General features: G+C 39.4%; 3 protein-coding genes across 3 annotated transcripts in view; all 3 read left to right on the top strand.

The window, feature by feature from the left end:
- Window positions 1–3031: 3031 nt before the first annotated feature.
- LOC111330181 (aquaporin-4) lies at window positions 3032–6939 on the top strand. Its single transcript, XM_022935003.2, has 4 exons — window positions 3032–3416; window positions 5685–5920; window positions 6041–6130; window positions 6613–6939. Exons 1-4 carry the CDS (start codon window positions 3116–3118, stop codon window positions 6748–6750), a joined length of 765 nt encoding a protein of 254 aa, XP_022790738.2. The 5' UTR covers window positions 3032–3115; the 3' UTR covers window positions 6751–6939.
- A 2348-nt stretch (window positions 6940–9287) lies between these two features.
- Window positions 9288–14360, top strand: LOC111330173 (aquaporin AQPAe.a). Its single transcript, XM_088742317.1, has 4 exons — window positions 9288–9748; window positions 13151–13386; window positions 13605–13685; window positions 14035–14360. Exons 1-4 carry the CDS (start codon window positions 9442–9444, stop codon window positions 14194–14196), a joined length of 786 nt encoding a protein of 261 aa, XP_088598443.1. The 5' UTR covers window positions 9288–9441; the 3' UTR covers window positions 14197–14360.
- A 616-nt stretch (window positions 14361–14976) lies between these two features.
- LOC148717544 (aquaporin-4-like) overlaps window positions 14977–19574 on the top strand; it is a 6706-nt gene continuing 2108 nt past the window's right edge. Inside the window, exons 1-2 of the mRNA XM_088742318.1 lie at window positions 14977–15526; window positions 19015–19250. Of these exons, the coding sequence (XP_088598444.1) occupies window positions 15229–15526; window positions 19015–19250 (534 nt within the window). The 5' untranslated portion in view covers window positions 14977–15228. The remainder of the gene's footprint in view (window positions 15527–19014; window positions 19251–19574) is intronic.

The raw sequence follows: 19574 nt of genomic DNA, 5'->3' as shown, positions 1-19574 counted from the left end.
AAATTGTAAGAAATCATCCAATTCAGGCACTTAAAACAGTTTAAGTCGCCCAATCAAGGTTACACAGGAAACAGAGCATGTTTAGTCAACTATGAAGAAAAAGGTATTACAAAGAATTCCGAAATCTGAAGAACATCGATGACCGAACATCGCCGATTAAAATCCTGCAGACTACAGTTGAACCCACTCAATGAGGGATAATCATGGCAATGTCGTTGTTCTTGCGTAAGTCAGCGTAATGGGCCAAACCAAAGGAGCATGTTGTATCCTGAACTTGAAAGAGGTGTCACGGACCTGAACGAAAGCCCATATTCTTTTCAAAGAAGACATTGATAAGCGAGACCTGACAGCAGGCGACACCAACACAACAGCCCTGACAAAGAGATGAGAGAGCACAAGCAGAAAAGGACAATATCCGGCCACAGAAACAGGCCGGTATTTACTGCAACGGAGCCTGTCCTTACATAATAGGGCCGTAAGATCACAGCAGGCACTCAGTGCAGTTTTTCAACAATGGTTAAGTATCCTAGCCGCCCACTCTACTGTCTCCAAATGTAGTAAGATGCCAATGATCGCACGGGATTTATCTTTATAGGGATACATTTTGTTTCAAGTTTATTAAGCCCATCGGACATAACTTGATTTAAGCGCTATCGATCTTGCATTTCTTTCTTCTGAAGATGGCCATTGCAATTGTTATCTTAATGTATTACTCCAAAGAGAACGGAGTCTCGCCATCACCTTCCTCACTGATGGCTCGGAGGTCGCTGGATTCCAAAATCGACAGTATTAACTTAAAATACCCTCATCTTTCCTGGTGAGACACATATCAACATCCCCCACGAAAGGAAACATACAAAATATAACTCAAATCGGAAATGCTTATTTTAAAAAGTTTTCATACATTCCTAAGACGGAGAAGAAAGGGGCACTTTGTCTAGGACAAATTATCAATCATTTTGAAGTAAACGTCTCGCCATGCAGGGTACATGTGAGGTATGCTAAGATCGATAAATAGATATGTAAATTATGCCAGCAAAGCAATTTTTGGGTAGGAACAACTCAGCCATTCTTGTCTGGCTTTACGGACCAACGGCTCCCCCCTGGTAGGTTTGAGAACATAACCACAGGGGCTAAAACCTAATAACCGACGACTACGTAATAAACATATGGAGTGACTGATTTCGGCTAGTGAAACTTCAGATCCTGATTTGAGTTTGGTGTCAAAAAAGGAAAAGGTTTTCAAAAGGCTCACCGCGCAGCACCACCAACGGTCTCTTTTCTTTTTTTTTTTTCTTTTTTGTGGGAAAGTTGAAGTCCCGAGATTGTAATACGCTAACGATCCATCATCTCATTGAGAGCATAAAGGTCATACTTAAGTATCAACGACGCGGCGTGGACCTTTTACGGATCATTAGAAATTCATGTGATCTCTGATTTGCCTGAAATGTTGCATGCCAATGTTGAAAAAGTTTCTTAAAGGAAAAACTTCACGGTTTGTGTTCCTTGAGATTTAAGCCTAAGTTTTTTTTTATTATTTTTATTTGCCCGTAAATCTGTCTTGATCCTTGCCATCCATTACCATTCATTTCGCGTTCCCTTGATTTTTCTCTTCATAGAGTTTGCTCAACCTTTAAAACGATTATTTCAAGAATTTGTTCAGTATATTTAAAGGCCACTCTCTATATATGACGCCGGTAAGGGATCGAAATATCGTGATGCATGCAGCATATCTGTAAAATTCCAAAGATTGGGACATTTTCGGAGTGAAAACTATCCTGTATTGTTTCTAACGGTCACAGTTACTAATTAAATGTCGTCTACTTTTTAAATTCAGTTTAGCACTTAGTAAACTTCTGAACCACATCAAAAGCAAAAATATATTTAACCTAAAATCTATCACATTGTAAAACTTATAATTCTGTTTTTAGTTTTTTTAGCAAGGAAGATTTCTGTATTCCAATATTTAGTATCCTCAATCCGTTCACTTGCGCTAAATACTGAATAAAGATTTTTATGCTATCTTATCTCGTGGTGCATGGGGTAGACTTAAAGCGGTCTTCAAGCTTGACGACCCACCCGAAGTCTAACTTAGGCTGATTCAGCTAGCCAAGCAAAAAAGTCATAAAATCAGCAAAATTTCAGGTGAGGAAAAAACCAACATAACGTTGCTTCCTCTCTGATTCTGGTCCCGCAAGACTCGTTCAGGACGCTAGGCATGGACGAGACGAGTGACTCAATTTATTCCTTCCTCTCTACGGGAATAGCGCTATCGAGGACCCGTTAAGAGAGGATGAAATCTGCATTACACAAAGAAAGTTATACTCTGTGCTGCTCAAGTTTAAGGCTGCCAAGCCACAAGTAGTATCCATCAATTGTATTGATTGCGACGTTTCGACTGCAATACTGCTTTTCTTCGACAGGCGACCATTAATACAATTTATAGCCTGACTCTTTACATTGCGAGGTAAACGATTAAACGTTTATTTGTATCGATATAACCATGATCATGAACCACAACATATTCTATTAAAAGTAATATTCGGCCCAACATCCATTGAGCTCAAAACTCAAGCCAGCGAAATCCAGCTTGCGTGGCTAAATCAATCAATTTCAGGCGCGACATATTAAGTATTTTCTGTTATTTTTTTGTTTTTGGTATTCAGTAATCACATGCAATGTTTGAAGACAATGTGTCCTTGTTTGTCTATCAGTTTCTCAGTTCTCGCTAGTCATTCGTTTTAAAAACCATTATCATAGAAGGGAGACTTGAACCATTGGTCACTGTTGAGTTTTATGCTCCCTTTAATGAAGGCCCTCAAAAGTATCTTTTGGGTTACTCTTTTAAGGAAATTTTCTTGATTCTTTAATGCTGCCTAATGCTACTCAGTAGCAATAGAAATGACATTTCTGCACGTAAAAGTAATTTTAACACCTTCTCGCTCTTTCTTTACTGCAATTAGTGCTTAATTTCCATAACAAAAGACTTGGAGGAACGCGGGCATATCAACATACATATAATGGGCCAAGACCTCTGAAGCGTTGCCAGATAGTCACACCGAGTATACTGAGCTGGACACGTTTTTAAGCGGCGCAAAAGAGAACGCTACCCACGATGATGCTAATGTCGGAGCTGAAGAGCCGTCACTTTTGGGCCAGTGCCCTGGTGGAGCTGATCGCAACTTTCTTTTTCATCTTCCTGACAACTGGTACAACCATCAGATGGAATTCGATGCACCCTCCGTCGACAGAGCTGATTTCTTTGTGTTTCGGACTAAGCATTGCAACCCTGGCGATGTGCAGTTTGCACCTCAGTGGCGGGCATATCAACCCCGCCGTTAGCATTGCCATGATGGCCGTCAAAAAAGTGTCAGTAATTCGGGGGATAACTTATGTAATTTTTCAACTGGTCGGAGGTAAGAACACTAAATGCAACTATTACTCTTGATGTAAACAACTTTGTCCAACCTTAATTTTTCATTCATAGATGCGGAAAGGAAGAACCTTCATGAACGACTTAAATTAATGGTAAAAAAAAGGCAACGACCATAACTGTTGAAACTACTCGTTGTTTCGAAGAAGTCGTCAGATTTTTTCGATGTAACCGACGCAGACATTCGCTACTCAACTAGTTTTTATTGCTTACACACGCTCCAATGACTCGAAAGATTAAAATCTCTTTCGGGACAGAAACGAATGCGCCAAACGCTGTTTCTAAGCCAAAAAAGAAGTATTACCACCATGAGCCGTGGAGAAAATGGCTCCAACGCAAAACTGTCACACTCAAAAGTTAAGACTAATACAAATGTCGATTGCTAATTTTCCAATCACGAGAAAAGATAACTATCTTTTCAATTTGGTTGCAGTTTTTAATTAATATCGGGAAAACGGCGACAAAAATACAATACAACATGTTTCTGGTGCCTTCACAATATATTACGTTGGATCAAAGAAATTGACCAAATGGCATTCGATCAATGCTTTCTCAAGCACGAGTACCAAGACTTCCTAAGACGTCATATGATATCTTGCGTACAGGCGGCTCAATTGCCTGTAAAACCACGAGAGTGTTATTTAATTCACTCAGCAAAATTGTTTCACTATGGTAAATGTTTGGGCATTTTTCGGCCACTGCCACATCAGATTACGTCATAAATGAGACATCAACACTGAAAATCGTAAAAGGTTAAGCATATTTATGATATTTCAGGTATTTGGTGAGACCATACTGGCATCAATTCAAAAAATGTCTAGAATGTTTTGTGCTTAGAAAGCTGTCATTATTGCGCACATGATTTCACATGCCTCGATAGAAACGAACGTGACTAAATTTCGAGTGCTTTTAGCACTCAACCGCAAGCTCGTAAATAACATTGATGTAACAAGGGCATACAAGCAACTTAAAGTTAGGGCTGCCAAACGCAATGCATGCCGTGTTAAATTTTCGTGTACTTTCTAGAGCTCAATTTATTCCACACCCCCCCCCCCCCAAAAAAAAGGATTATTGGGCCAAGCCGTCTCCATCGGACAATCACTTACTGTTTACATGTTAGAGAAATTCGATTAGTTATTTTTGCCAGGGAAGAAAAAACGTTGAATGAAAACATGAACGCAAAACAGCGATGCAAATGGTTACTATTTCCTGTTGGATGAAAGCTCGATCAAGTCAAAACAATAGAAAAAAATATATATATATATATTCCTTTGCCTAATTTTCCTTGCAGGCATATTCAGACATATGCTGACTTTATTAAGGAGCAATTTGTCATCCTCTGATGTCTTTTGTAGTTAAACCGTCATTTGACATGACTTAAGTTGAACCCAGCAAAAGCGGGGTGGTAGTTAATTTTCCTAACGGAGACATTGCCATTTGAAGGTCAGATTTGAACAATGGTGGTTTTTTGTCAATTACTGAATGTTTGCCATCTTCGTAATGAGTTTTACAAGTGGACAAGATTTATGAGTTTTGGTGAAGTGTGAAACAGTACTTAAGATATCATCAAGTGCCTAATTTAACACTGCAAAGGAAGTAACATTCGTTCGGCCTCGACGTTCTAGCAGCTTAAGATTGAACAATCGTGTTTGTCTTAGACATGGCGAGGGGGGAGGTGGAGAAGGAGAGCTGCTATCATGGGTAGGCCACGTAGATGTGTACTGGTGACAATGTGTGAACCTCGAACAGTTTAGTCCAGAGAAAGAAATTGAAATCTGGGAATTTCGACGTGTAGGCTAAACATCAGTGCACTGCAATCTAAACTAGACTTTTTCCTGTGTGGAAGCAACACACCCACTCTAAACTTCCGATAAACTACTTCCCCACTCCCCCGGTTAACTGAATAGCCGGAAGGGGGGAAATGGTTGACAGCCCTCAACACTTCAATGCGTCGACGCAATCATGTAAATGTGCCACAACTGCGTGCTGCGTGTCGTTTGATAGTTATTCATATGACGCACTTGCCAATGCTCAGAGAAAAAATGTATAACTCGTGCACCCTTGGTTGCCAAGATTGTGTTAAACACTTATGTACGTCAATTAGAAACATTTTTCGTTCTATCATTAGCTTGTGTCTTTTTGCTAACACGCGTCAGTTCCTTTGTCTTTACAAGTCTATTTTGCATTAAATTAAAGATCGAGCTCACTGAAGTCTGAAAACAATGTATTTTTGTTATCCTCTTCATGGCAGGTATCATAGGCTCAGCAGTATTAAAATACATCACACCAGAGGCAAAACGCGGTACTCTGGGCGCCACTGTCCCAGGTCCCGAAGTGACTGCAGGCCAAGCAGTCGGTATTGAAATCTTGCTGACATTTCTCCTGGTCTTCACTGTGTGCGCGAGTACGGACCCCAAGAGGAATCACTATGGATACGAAGTCCCTCTGTCAATTGGCCTTTGTGTGGCTGTGTGCCATTTCATTGGGGTAAGTGGAAAAAATTGATGGCTTCATATCCCTTGATTTAGGAAGTTCGATGCAAACGATTTATCTTCGCATTCAGTCTGGTCCAGCTTATTTTACTCACACTCATTCTTATTCTTTCAGATTGGTTTTACAGGATGTGGCATTAATCCTGCTCGCTCATTTGGTCCGGCTGTGATCATGAATACATCCGAAATCTGGGAAAACCACTGGGTAGGTAACAGTGCCTGAAACTATTATTCAGTCTCGCATCGAAACTTCTCTTCGCTAAAAAAGGCCTTTCGAGTGGGGGATTGCTTCGCGCTTGTCACCAGTCCCATATGGTTCGCGCTCGTTTCTTAGTGTCTGTGAAACGCCTGGGTAGTAGCATGGCAATATATCAAAGTAACATAAAAATATACCAAGCTTTACCTTTAGCTACTGCTTGTTTTGCTGCATAGCGTGCAGAAGGTGGTCAGGTGGGACTCTAAAGTCCTTGTGGCCACTCACCTATAAATAGGAAATGTTTGTAAGAAAGAAAAAGATTCAATTGTAAATCATAATAGTGAAAGAGATGCATCATCTCGTACGCATTGCCGACCAAAAGAGGACAACTCACTTGTTGCGGAGTTCTATAAGAAAAAGGTGTAGGAGGCCACCTTCAAACGGAACAAGAGATTTTCATCGTTGAAATTTACACTGATTTGGTTTTGCAGGTGTATTGGGTTGGTCCAATTGGAGGAGGGTTAATTGCAGCAGTTCTGTATCAGGTGATATTTCGAGCGAGGCAAGAACAAGGCCCAACAGCTGGTTCTGTGAGTGAACTGGACAACTATCCAGATTCCAAGCTCTGAACTGTGAAGGAGTAATATCATCGCTTAAAATGCGACTTTCTCAAGAACGCTTACTTGCAGTACTCAAGCAGCATATAAAAGGTTGTGGCTTGTATTAAAGTAGCTTTTCTAGGTATTGCTATTAGAGGTTTGAAAAAGAAAGAGACATAAGTGATTTTGTAATTAATGTTAAATGGGCCTTCTTTCAAATGAATCTCTTTTATGCGCAAAAAGTACGTAAGAGGCCTTGGGTAATCATGATTATAAGAATTTTTGTAAAGAGAATAGCAGCGATTTAGAATTTTAAATATCGAAGGGGCCTCTTAAAGAAAAACGATTCTTTTGACGTGCACTAGAATAAAAAGAACTTAAGGTGGCCATTTTTTTAGTGTTATCACAACTTAGCGAACTTAGCGTACATTTTCCTCTTGCGTTCTGAGCTGAGAAATGTTTATCTTTGTATGCACAAAGCAAAAATGTTTTCACGCTTGTCGTGTTATTTTGTAAACCTTGGAGAAACACCTTGATTAGGATCTGTCAGTAACTGAGTTTCCATTGGTAGCTAGATTTTAGCGATTTGTTCAACTTACCATCTATTGTTCTGAGAATTTATTGAGCCTTTAATACACAGGTACATTTATGAGCGTCTTTTGAGGATAGGTTCCAGAGAGTGATGACAATCTGCACCTTAAATTCCCAGAAGCGATTTTCGTGTATCTTATCTTTACAGCATCGATACATCTTGCTACGACAGACATACTAGCTAATGAGTTTTTATCTGTAATACCTATTTCTCTTTTTCACCTTACAAAGAAAATTAAAGTAGCTAGAAAGGAAAATTACCAATCAGGCCTGTGAATGACGAAGAGCAAGATTTCTAGTCCCGTTGCGAGCCTAATTTTATACTTTATAACCAGTTTTTTAAACCATTTGCATAAGCTACTTTAGTAGAAGTAGCTATAGTTGTGGCAGAAAGTACATCATATTCTTGTTTTAACTGCAATGGTTGTGCGCTAGCGTTTCTCATGTGAAGAATAAGGTTAATTGATTGGGTAATTATAAGCTTAATTAGGGTTCGAAGTTGATATACGTCCAGCCTCGTAGGACCTAGCCTGATGTTCTAGCATCATGATTTTGAGACATTTTTCATGTATTTCATTATCATAGACTTTATTCATGAATAAGGAAATAAAAATTTCAAAATTCCTGCGGGATCTATATTTGGTGAATGATGACCATTTAGGCTAGGGCACTTATCTTGTAATCTTGAGTAGCGAACTCTTTGTCGAACCCTAAATCCAGTCTGTAACCCCCCTTTTTTTTGTTACGCTTTGTTTTCTTCGTCTTCTCCTTTTTTGCTCAGGTTTCTGCTTGGTCTGTTGGTCTTATTATCATCAAATTCACTATCCATATGATCATCATTATCATTGTCATTATAATAATTAGCAATTTTGTCAATATTTCTTTTCACCATAATGGCAGTAACGTCGCAAAATGATTGGCCACTCTTCCGTTGTTGATAGGGGTACAGACAACGCTGCTCGCGTCATCCCGTCACGCAATGCCTAAAACATGGCTGACTCGGAAACTTTATGTCGATATTGTGGTTAAAAACAAATCGACCACTGTGATGGCGGATATCGTTGTCGATGAGAGTACAGACCACGCAAAACCACTGGCGTTTGATTAAATTACTATCATTATCATGATTATTACCATTGTTCTAAACATTCTGACGATCCCGCCGACCACATTTGCAATATAAATGAATAAAGGCTGATAGTTTCGAAAGAAACTCTTTGGGGCTGCGTCGGTGGGAGTAACGAAATAATTTGGATATATCAAAAAAGTTGAAATGGTAAATTGGCCACCGTAACGACTACAAAAGCTGACGTTTCGAGCGTTAGCCCTTCGTCGGAGCGAAGGGCTAACGCGAAGGGCTAACGCTCGAAACGTCAGCTTTTGTAATCGTTACGGTGGCCAATTTACCATTTCAACTTTGTTGATATATCCAAATTATTACATTTGAAATATAACGGATCTTATTCGTGCTCTTTGAGTTCCTTGTCGGTTCATTTTCATGCACAGTTGTCTGTTTGCTTTTTTCCTACATTGGTCTTGAAAACCCACTTAGGACTTAATGACCTCTAGGAAGGGATATGAACCCCTCTTGTTAAGTTGTGACTCTTTGAGTCTTTGAACAAAATTATTGATGCAGTGGTCAAGAATACGGAAGAGCTTTTTCTTCAGTAGATTTTTGTGAAGCTTTTTTGCACTTGATCGCAGAATGTTTCAAGCATTCTATCTTGAACAATCTGACCGGCAAAAACATTCCCTTCATTTTTCCACGCAATACGCGTGGAATTATGCATGGACGGTCAGCGCCCACCGTTGATTCTTGTCGGCTTTCATAATCAATGATGGTTTGATGGACTCACCAGTACCTTCTGCAATATCCGTTACCATAGTACGCCCCTTTGTGCTACGCATGCGTTTGTGACTTCTATGAGGTTTAAAAAAGGAGCACACCCCACTCAGCGGTCCTCGACCAGCCAGGCTTGGTTACAAAATAAATTATCGTTTCCATGATCGGGTGATCGGGTGATGTTTGGTGTTGTGTAAGTCAGTTAAACATCAACGGAAATTTTCGTCATAGACATTAGGCAAGTGACAGTCTCTCTTTAACTCTTGAAAAGAACAAGTAGTTTCGATATGTTTCTCCGCGATGGGAAAATGGAATTCCGCTCTCGCAAATTGTGGACCGAAGTCTTCGCGGAATTTTTGGCCACACTTTTGTTCCTGTTCATGGTCTGTGGCACAGTGTTACCGTGGAATAACACCCCACCATCCGTTATACACATTGCTTTCAGTCATGGACTAAGTATAGCGACCTTAGCGATGGCGGTGTTTCACATTTCGGGAGGACAGCTTAACCCAGCCGTGACCATCAGTATGATGGCAGTTGGAAGGGTTTCAGTCTTAAAAGCTGTGTTTTTCATCATTGCTCAGTGCGCTGGAGGTAAGGTGTAATTGACACTGTTTGTGGACTGGGTAAGGGTGCACGTAGATACTGGTTCTAGCGCTTCTTTAGAGCAAGAACGATAAACAGTTTGAAGCGTTTAAAATTAACTGAATAGATTTTCAATTTATTTGAAAGCAGCTCTTAACACTTCGAACGGTATGGATTTTAGATTTCACTAGGTCTTCACGCCCCCTTCCACTGCGAGTCTACTTCTATTGATCAATCAGCCAAACTGCTTGCAGCTGGATTTAAGTAAAGCTTTTATTATTTATGTTATTAACCATCTTTTGTGAGCCAGAATTAAATGCTAACACTTGAATAGTCATATCGTGACAGTGCAGAGTGCTTGTGACATTTACATTAAAGATATTCAACCCGGCCGTTCTATCATTCTACACATGTGATTCTGCTATGTGTTTGAGCTGCCACCGAAAGGTTGCTCGTATACTCATGTATTGCTTGGACATCACACCTAGCTACCTTCGATTTAGTTTTGAAACTAAATTGATTGTAATGAACGAAAGAATGACAAAGAATCACTTAAGCGCGAAAACAAAGAAAAAATCCCTTGCGGGATTAATTTATGTTGTGTAATCATTTAAGCGAAGGTAAGGAAATGACTACTCTTATGAAATGAAACACCGTGATATCAAAATTTGTTACGAGATCTTTTACCAAATTGCGGTTGAGAAACAGATTGATTCGCATAAGATTATTTGAGATTTCTGACCAAAAAATTTATTGGAAAACAAACAAACCTTCGCTCCGACGAAGGGCTAACGCTCGAAACGTCAGCTTTTGTAATCATTACGGTGGCCAATTTACCATTTCAACTTTGTTGATATATCCAAAACCTTTTTCTTCCTACAGCGGTGTAATTAACTGACTTAGACACTGGATGTGACTGAACAAAGAGATTGCCTACGGTCGGGGTGCTCCTAACAAAACCTGCAGCACAGTTGTTTTTATCTTCGATTACTGCCCGACTTTTATCGTCTCTTTCTTCAACTAAATATGATCACTCTCTTCGACTAAATATGATAGGAGTGTCTATTATCTATTTGCTATGACCACAAATATACTGTGACCTGGCCCTCATGTATTTGTTGCTCGATAAGCTCCTCCGCCAGACCGGTACGCGTCGCAAACCGCTTCGTCTCTAGCAGCTTTGTCAGTCGAACGGCAACGTAAAAGGTTCAAAAGACAAACTTCTACTTGGCTAAACAAAGAAGTACAATATATGTCCTTGTCGACCAAATTTTAAAGACACAAAACTTTTTCAGCCCCGTTAACCTGCTGGCACTAAGCCAAAGACGGGCTGTCATTTTACTGAATGTACTTTGAAATAAAAATCCAGCTTTATTAGTCTTGGTATCTTGAGAAAATTGTTTAGCCTTGATCCAAATCAATAACATACCACAATCATTCATGCGGTACTTAATTAAAATTGCTAGAACACCGGAAAATATGATAAAATTAAGGACTTCACATCTAATACACAGGTTTATGGCCCAAAGCGTTTTTCGTCCATGGTCTCTCATAATACGTAAGGGAAAGAATAAAGCACCATGCGTAGAGCGACTTCTCATCTTAGTTTATGCAGAAACACGTCGATAAATTTGAGAAGTAACAAATAAAAATTTACCTTACGTATGATGCACGATCCTCGCAGTAGATAGCGCTATTTAAGCAATAGCGAAAATCAGACCTGAAAAAAATCAGGCCTGTACGGGATTCGAACCACTGACCTCTGCGATACTAGTGCAGCGCTCTACCAATTGAGCTAACAAGCCAAGTGGGAGCAGGCCGTTAAGTTGATTCGTAATAAACCCGTGAAAGTGATAAATCAGATACGTATGATGCACGATCCTCGCATTAGATAGCGCTATTTAAGCAATAGCGAAAATCAGACCTGAAAAAAATCAGGCCTGTACGGGATTCGAACCACTGACCTCTGCGATACTAGTGCAGCGCTCTAAAAATTGAGCTAACAAGCCAACTGGGAGCAGGCCGTTAAGTTGATTCGTAATAAACCCGTGAAAGTGATAAATCAGATACAATGAAATATATGAAGTCAAAAATCCAGCTTTATTAGTCTTGGTATCTTGAGAAAATTGTTTAGCCTTGATCCAAATCAATAACATACCACAATCATTCATGCAGTACTTAATTAAAATTGCTAGAACACCGGAAAATATGAAAAAATTAAGGACTTCACATCTAATACACAGGTTTATGGCCCAAAACGTTTTTCGTCCATGGTTGAAATATATGGAGTTTTCGCTCACAGAAAAAACAACTTACAGTATGGTTGAGTCAAAAACATGGACGACATTACAGTTCAAACGGCTTCTACAGAATAGTCCAGACCAACTTGATTTTTCCATATATTATAGAAAAACATTTTAGCAGAACGAAAATCGCTTCTACACTCAAAGGCCTATTTTCAACTGCGCCGGTTCAAAATTGCTAAAAATTGCCAAGCTTGTCTTTTCAAAGAATTCTGGCCCCGAAAATTCAGATTTATCCTTCATGAGAACAAAGCAAACAATTTTTGTATTCTAAACAGTTTTTATTTTTTCACAGAAGTTTCTTTTTGCTGATTGACATCCACTATGCCGCTGCCGCCTTGACCCTAAATACGCAACTTTTAATCTTAGCTTTGCGCCAAGTCCAATATCTTCCCCATGATATTCTTATTCAGACTAGCTATAATAGGATTGAAGAGCATGGATATGTATAAAATATTTTGTGGTTTCGACAATCTTCTAACACAGCCGACCAACACTTTAGACATCCACCTATCAATCACAGACAGCGGCCTTAAAGTAAGGCGGAGCTCATTTGTCAAAAGAAAGTCACTCGACCGGGTGACCAAATCTGGACAAATACAAGAAAGAAAAAGTCAAGTGACAGCTGACTTAATTTTACCCAGCAAAGACACAACATGATACATTCAAGGAGCGGAAAAAATTCACCTATCCGTTCCATTTTTCAAGCGGTGCTTTACTTAAGACCTTAAGAGAAGGCTCCTCGACTCAGATTGTAAAAAGGAACGAACCTAAACAGGGGACGTTTCGAGCGTCTTTGTTTCGTTCTGAAGAGGGCCGGTTAAGGCTTGAAACTTTAGCTCCAGAAACTCTCTGTGGCGGCCAATTAACGTAATCAACTCAGTTGATAAAACCAAATACCCCCACCCCTACCCCCACCATACGCAGCACCACAGTTTCTTGAGAAATTTACCCCATTTAGAGCTGTAACAGTAGCCTTGAAAGAGACGTCAGCTGGACATTGTCTTTAAGACAAAGACTGGTGAAAACTGACACAGCTTTATAAATACTCTAGATCTTCAAATGATGGTCCATCTGATCAATTTCTTTGTTTTCTGTTATTTTGTAGCTATTTGTGGAGCAGCTATAGTTTTCTACCTAACCCCAAATGACTCTGTTGGTTCATTGGGTGTTACAGCTCCTTCAAATGGTGTCACTACTGCGCAGGCGTTTGGAGTGGAACTCATGTTGACTTTCATATTGGTTTTTGTGATATTCGCTGCGACTGACCCCAACAGAGACATGGCAGGATATGGGGTACCGCTGGCCATAGGAATTTGTGTGTTCATTTGTCTGATGCATGGGGTAAGCAACAGCTCCAGCACGTGTACGTTACATTAGAAGATTAGGGTAGATAACATATATCGAAGCCTGAGCAACTAAGAGAAAAAGAATCGCCATATCTTCTCAGAGCTTGACTTGTTTCTAGCTTTGTAAGGTATAGGAGAAGAGAAATGCCATTCATAATCTTGAAGATTTGGAAAGATATACACATATAACTCTTGCACTGACTCATATTGCAGATCCCTTCATCTGGAGCCAGTTTGAATCCAGCTCGTTCCCTTGGTCCTGCCGTTGTTATGAATTTGTGGAGAGACCATTGGGTGAGTTATTCAATCAATAGACAAACGATTGTGATTGGCTGATTAGTAATGACAGGACCCTGCATAATTAAAATGTATCGCTCGGCATACAGTTTTTATCCCGGTGGTGATTTTGGCCCTATGCCCCGTCCCTGTTTTTTGAAGCTCTATTCTCTGGAAATTTCGGTGATTCCAGAAAATTTGTCGCTTGCTTTCTTTTAGTTCTTGAAAACACAATGGGGAGGTTTGAGGCTGAAAAACAGTGCATTTCTACTTTCTCGAAAGTCGAAATCTTCAGTTTAAGGAGTATTGTTATAAATATCAATATTCAGTGGGCTATGTGGACTGACAAAAACATGTTTTTTTATAGATTTACTGGGTGGCACCTATTGTTGGCGGTCTCCTAGCAACGTGCACCTACCAGCTGTTTTTCGCCCGGAGGAGAAACAACCAAAACACTTTGGAAGATGACAACTACAATGTGGAACTCAATGACAACGATACATCGAAGTTTATGGTCTCCCCTTTGTAATTTATCAGCAGTCTCAGTTTGGTGGATAAAATAACAAGTTAGGGTAGAGGAATGGATACGAGGTCTGCCGGAGTGTAGCGATCTCTGAACTCGCTTACTTACATGTACCTAGATGCACCCTTTCACTCTTTCACAAGATCTATGAATAAATTATCTGCACTGTTTGCCACTTTGCCACTTTACTTCTTATGACCTCAGGGACCAGTCATTATTTATTGCCAGGGAGTGGGTGGGGCGGTGGTTTTTTGGTTTTCAGGGGTAGCCCTGGGAGCGAGTCTCACTCGTCTCCAACACAGTTTTTAAAAAGGGGGGAATACAGAATATCGAGTGTCAATGAAGGGGAATCATAAGTATCCTACAGGGCCTTAGGTAAGGATCTGGTAAATCATTGTGACACAATCAAACCGCAAAACGATAAAGAACGACAGGTCCCTTTGCAATTTCGTAAAGAAACTTCATTTACAATAACCTCTGGCACTATCGTTATACAATGCTCAATATGAGGGCATAAATATACAAGAAACCAAACCCACCATCAGAGAAAATTGCAGATGTTGAGGGAAACAAACGAACCTCTCGCTATCTACAAAAGTAGCAACATTTATCACTGCAATTTCATTGATGTGAAAAATCTGCACTGATAATCGTTGTTATGGTGACTGCGAATATACTATACACAGTACAGTTTAAGAACTTAAAATTCGCTTCACTTCTGTCAAAAAAAATACTGATATATTCCATGTCAACTCTTCATTGTTGATGGTCAGTTTGATTGATTCGAAATTACGGAAACGAAAATATAATGGTGACAAAGAAAGTTCTCGTACCTGACGGAGATTTATTGAAAGGAGAAAAACGTTTATGTTGAAAACAACGGAATGATTTAATTTATATGGAAAACAAAGTAAGAACTAAAATAGCATCCAATCCGAACGTGACTTTTTATAAACCAGGAAAACAACAAGCAAACCTGAGGAAACCTGAGACAAAACTCAAACCGTGTAATAGTCCACTACACTTAGTAGATCGGCTATGACAGATTCCGCGATCCGTAAGCGCAAATTTTGGATTTGCGTCGGGGCAGAATTTCTGGCGACGACAATTTTTGTTTTTGTGGTTTGCGGCTCGACGCTAACCGTGCACTCGAACGAGTCGGTCGGCGTGTTACATATCTCGCTTACTGCAGGTCTAACGGTGGCGACACTAGCGATGGCGACAGGACATCTAACTGGAGGCATGGTAAATCCTGCGCTAACCATTGCGTTGATGGCAACTAAAAAGATTTCGGTGTTACAAGGAGTGTTTTACACAGTCGCACAATTTCTTGGTGGTGAGTATATGCACGATACTTAGTTATACAATCGGCTCCAGGTAACTCGAAACCATCAAGGAAAACTGAAAAAGACTCGAGCTATCGAGAGTTGAGAAGAGTAATTATTAAAATTCTGTTGAAAAATTATACATTTTATCCAAATGTCATTATAGTATAGACAACTAGAGCGAAATCGGAACGCTCCGAAAAAAGGAGTAAAGAAGCAAAACTGTATAGAAATACAATGCACTTTAAGTTAAATGCATCCTAAACCAGCAAACCTAAATCGGGTTGATAGTCGTTGTAAGTGTGATGCAAAGAAGAAAGAGGATAAATGTATGGCTGATTCAAAATGGATTCAATTCGACCACATCGCCGCACCGTAAAACTAAATAGATGACCTACTTAGGAAAGAAAAGTGGTTTGGGATATCAAGGATTCAAGTTATCGAGAATGAAATGACGGAAAACCGGCCAAAAAATCAAATTATCTTCTAGCAAACTATCAAAAATATGTTTTCTATGCTTCTTCTAAGACTAGCAAAGCACCGACTAATAAATTCACAAAAGATAAGCCTCAGTTTGAAATTTCCGCGTCGGAGTGAAAAGAAAAACGTGCAAGCAACAGGAAAAGGAACACAAAAAGACCATTTGTAAGTTCTTACAATATAAAATATTGAACGTCTTTTTCCGTTTGTGAGATTTCAAAAAGTTTGTAACGAAAAGATATATTTTGCGTTTTTATGTGTAATTACCTGGGTTACAGACAACAATTATAATACGTAAACTTCAAAAGGGAAGGAAAATCTGTCACTGGGCTTATAGAGATGATTAATAGCAAGGCTTCACAAAAGCGTTTTGATTGAGCAAATTTTCTTGTCGGGATGTTAGCGCAAAACTTTTACAATCAGAAGGCGCCATTCATTTACCAGATAAAGGAGTACAATAGGTTGAAATATGGCAGCAAAGCTTCTCACGAAGAAATCAAGAATAATTCTGACTATCCCAACTTAACACGACTCGATTTAAAAATCAAATAAAAGAGGTTGATATTCGGTTTATCTTTGTTGGATTTATTCATCACTTAGGAGTTGGCTCCTTGAATTTTAAAATAATAGAAATTAAATATGAAATCGAATAATAAAAAAACAAATTTGAAGAAAACCCATTCGCTGTGACTCAGAGTTATTGAAAGAGTGGAGTCATAGAATATTGAAAAAAAAAAACGAAATTGCTTACAGAGCTAACACTTAATATTTTATCTCCGGTTTAGCTAAAAGAGCGAAAAACAATGTGATTTAGGACATTTCAACATCAGAGAGGCAGTTTCCGTCGTGTATTTACGTTGTGCTTACAGTGGAATCTGAGTTTTGGCAAAAACTAATTTAATTACCTCGCTGAGCCGGAGACGGTGAATTCAAAACTCGAAGGAAAACATGGGGAGAAACCAGCTATCATTCATCTTAAATTTTTCATCCTCTCTTAAATAGAAAACAAATTAGGGTCAATTTCGACGATAAAACTTTTACGTCAGTGATAGATATATTTAACAAATCTCTTCCATTTGATCACGGAAAGTTGGTGGAGTTCTCTTTTAACGGTAAGAGTACAACGCACAGTTTCTGGGATTTTAAATCTGTTCCACGCCAAAAGAAATTTATCCACAACTCTGTTACAAACAATACATATCTAGAAGACAAGCTATCACAAATCACAGAGAAGGTATTTCTCCAATCTATAAATGGATCTCCCCACTAATCACACCAATCAGAAGCGTTCGTCCGCTATTCATTTGCCATACTCCTTAGTTCTCAATCTATACTTGGAGCATGCCAAAAAGAACCTTTAGTGCACTGCAACATAAGATTCGTAATAATAATTTTCGGATGTTAATTGCTTACGTCTTTTAATTCATGTTCCTGTTCCTTATTGTGCTCAACCGCAACGTGTCTCATTTTTTCTACCGTGACAGATTAACGTCATATGCAAACGTGTGTTGTGAATTATGATAAAAGGGCAAATTTCCGTTTCCGTACATTTGCAAACAGCTTGAATAAATAGAATAAAATTTGAAAAAATAAATAAAGTTATCAAAATGCAAAATTTTGAAAAAACGTTCGTATGTTTATAGTCATCACGCAAGATGAACATTTACACAATGGCCAACAGATTCCGTAATAAACCTAAACGTATATTGGAGGCACTTTTACAAAAAATCAAACTTAAGAAGAAGAAGAACCTTTATTAAATTATACCGCTCAGGGTAGCCCCTTCAGACGCAAAAAGCTGTCTGTTATCAATGGGAGCCCTGAGCAACAACGCACAAAAACCACACTAAACGTATAAACATTACACTAATACAGGTAATAATATAAATAGAAAACTATTTACAAGTAAAAGATTAAAAAATGTATAACACGAAATATTTGTTAAAAATAGTGCAACCATATTTAATTTAATAGAAGGATCTTTTCGCAATCTCAGTTCTTAAAATAAACTACAGAACCTTTTTTCCCTAAAAGTTGTATCTAAGTCTTCATCGCAAGAAAAGTTATTTAATCCTTAGAGGACTGAAGAGAGACGATGAGTTTATAAATCAAACGGAGAAAAGAAAAAATTGTGGACATTTTGAGCCAGTATCATGTGATGTGAATAATGGTTTTGATGTTTGGAGAACTTTAAAGTTTCTTAGGACTGGGAAAGTTCGGATGCTGAAGATTTTAAGAGCCGAAACCACAAACAAAAATCAAATGAACAAGCAAAGGATTGCTCCACCAAGGTGCGAAGAGAGCAATGGAGAGTGACCGATCAAACGAACGAGCGAACGAACGACCTAACGAGCGAACAAACGACCAAACGAGCGAACGAATTAATGAACGAACTAACAAAGGATTGCTCCACGAAGGTGCGAAAGCGAGCAATAAAGATTGACCAATCACAGGGGCAGATCCAGGAAGTTTTGATTGGGGGGGTCCAAACTTTGGTTCAGAAAGGACTGTTAGACTCTTTTGAGGCAAATTACTTCTTCCATACACCCCCCACACCCCTTCCACCAGTCGCGGTTGCATGTTATAATTCCTTGGCCGCTGACCGTTTGCTTGGATTCATTAATTAAGAAAATCAGCCAGTTAAAAAGTGATATACGATCCTGTCGATGTAAGAATTTCAGTCTCAAAGTTGTAAGCGTCAGGCCTGATAGGGGGGGTCCGGACCCCCCAGACCCTCCCCCTGGATCCGCCACTGAATCATACGAACAAGCGAACGAACGACTTACCGACTAACAATAAAAACAAACCAACTCGACGAACGTATCTTTACACTAGCTTCTAGGCCTTATACCGACAGAACAAAACCCAACTGCCAACTGAACGAGCACTGAATATGCGAAAGAAATAGTCAATCAGTCAAAGGCAAGAGCCACGCACCTAGTATGTTACATTCGTGCAGTCTGTTTTCTACTCATATGGTTTTGGAAGTATAGATAATTCAATTGTTCCTTTCTATTAGCGGTTTTAGGAGCAGCACTTCTATATGGTCTAACACCTAGCCAAATACGCGGGGCACTGGGAGCGACTACAGTTGGTAGTGGCCTAAATGCTGGCCAAGCCTTCGGATTGGAGCTCTTTCTTACGTGTATATTGGTGTTCACCATATTTGCCGCCACTGATCCGGGGAAGGAGCTTCGGGGATATGACATACCGCTGTCCATAGGAGTGTGTGTGTTCATCTGTCACATGTGCGGGGTAGGCGTAGTAATGTTATAAACAAGGGCAACAATAAAAAGTTCTTCTTTCCACTTCCCCAAGGGGTATATGCTTCCCATGTGACATAGCCTACTCCATGAATACCTTCTGCTTTTAAATAAGTTAAAAATAAATTTTGATTACCTCACAACAATAGTAAGGGATGATTGACTCCTGTTTTGTAGGACTCACAATCCTCAAAGCATTGCATCAGGCCTAATGAAAGAAAACAAGCAAAAAAACGTTTACTTAAAAATCTATAGGTTTAGTGCCATCAATGGCGAAGCAGTAGTCTTTGTGTTTAGATAGCGACTTGAGTGATTC

This window comes from Stylophora pistillata, chromosome 13 (assembly GCF_964205215.1).
Source record: "Stylophora pistillata chromosome 13, jaStyPist1.2, whole genome shotgun sequence".
Taxonomy (NCBI): Eukaryota; Metazoa; Cnidaria; class Anthozoa; order Scleractinia; family Pocilloporidae; genus Stylophora; species Stylophora pistillata.
This window is presented reverse-complemented; position numbering and strand designations above follow the sequence as displayed.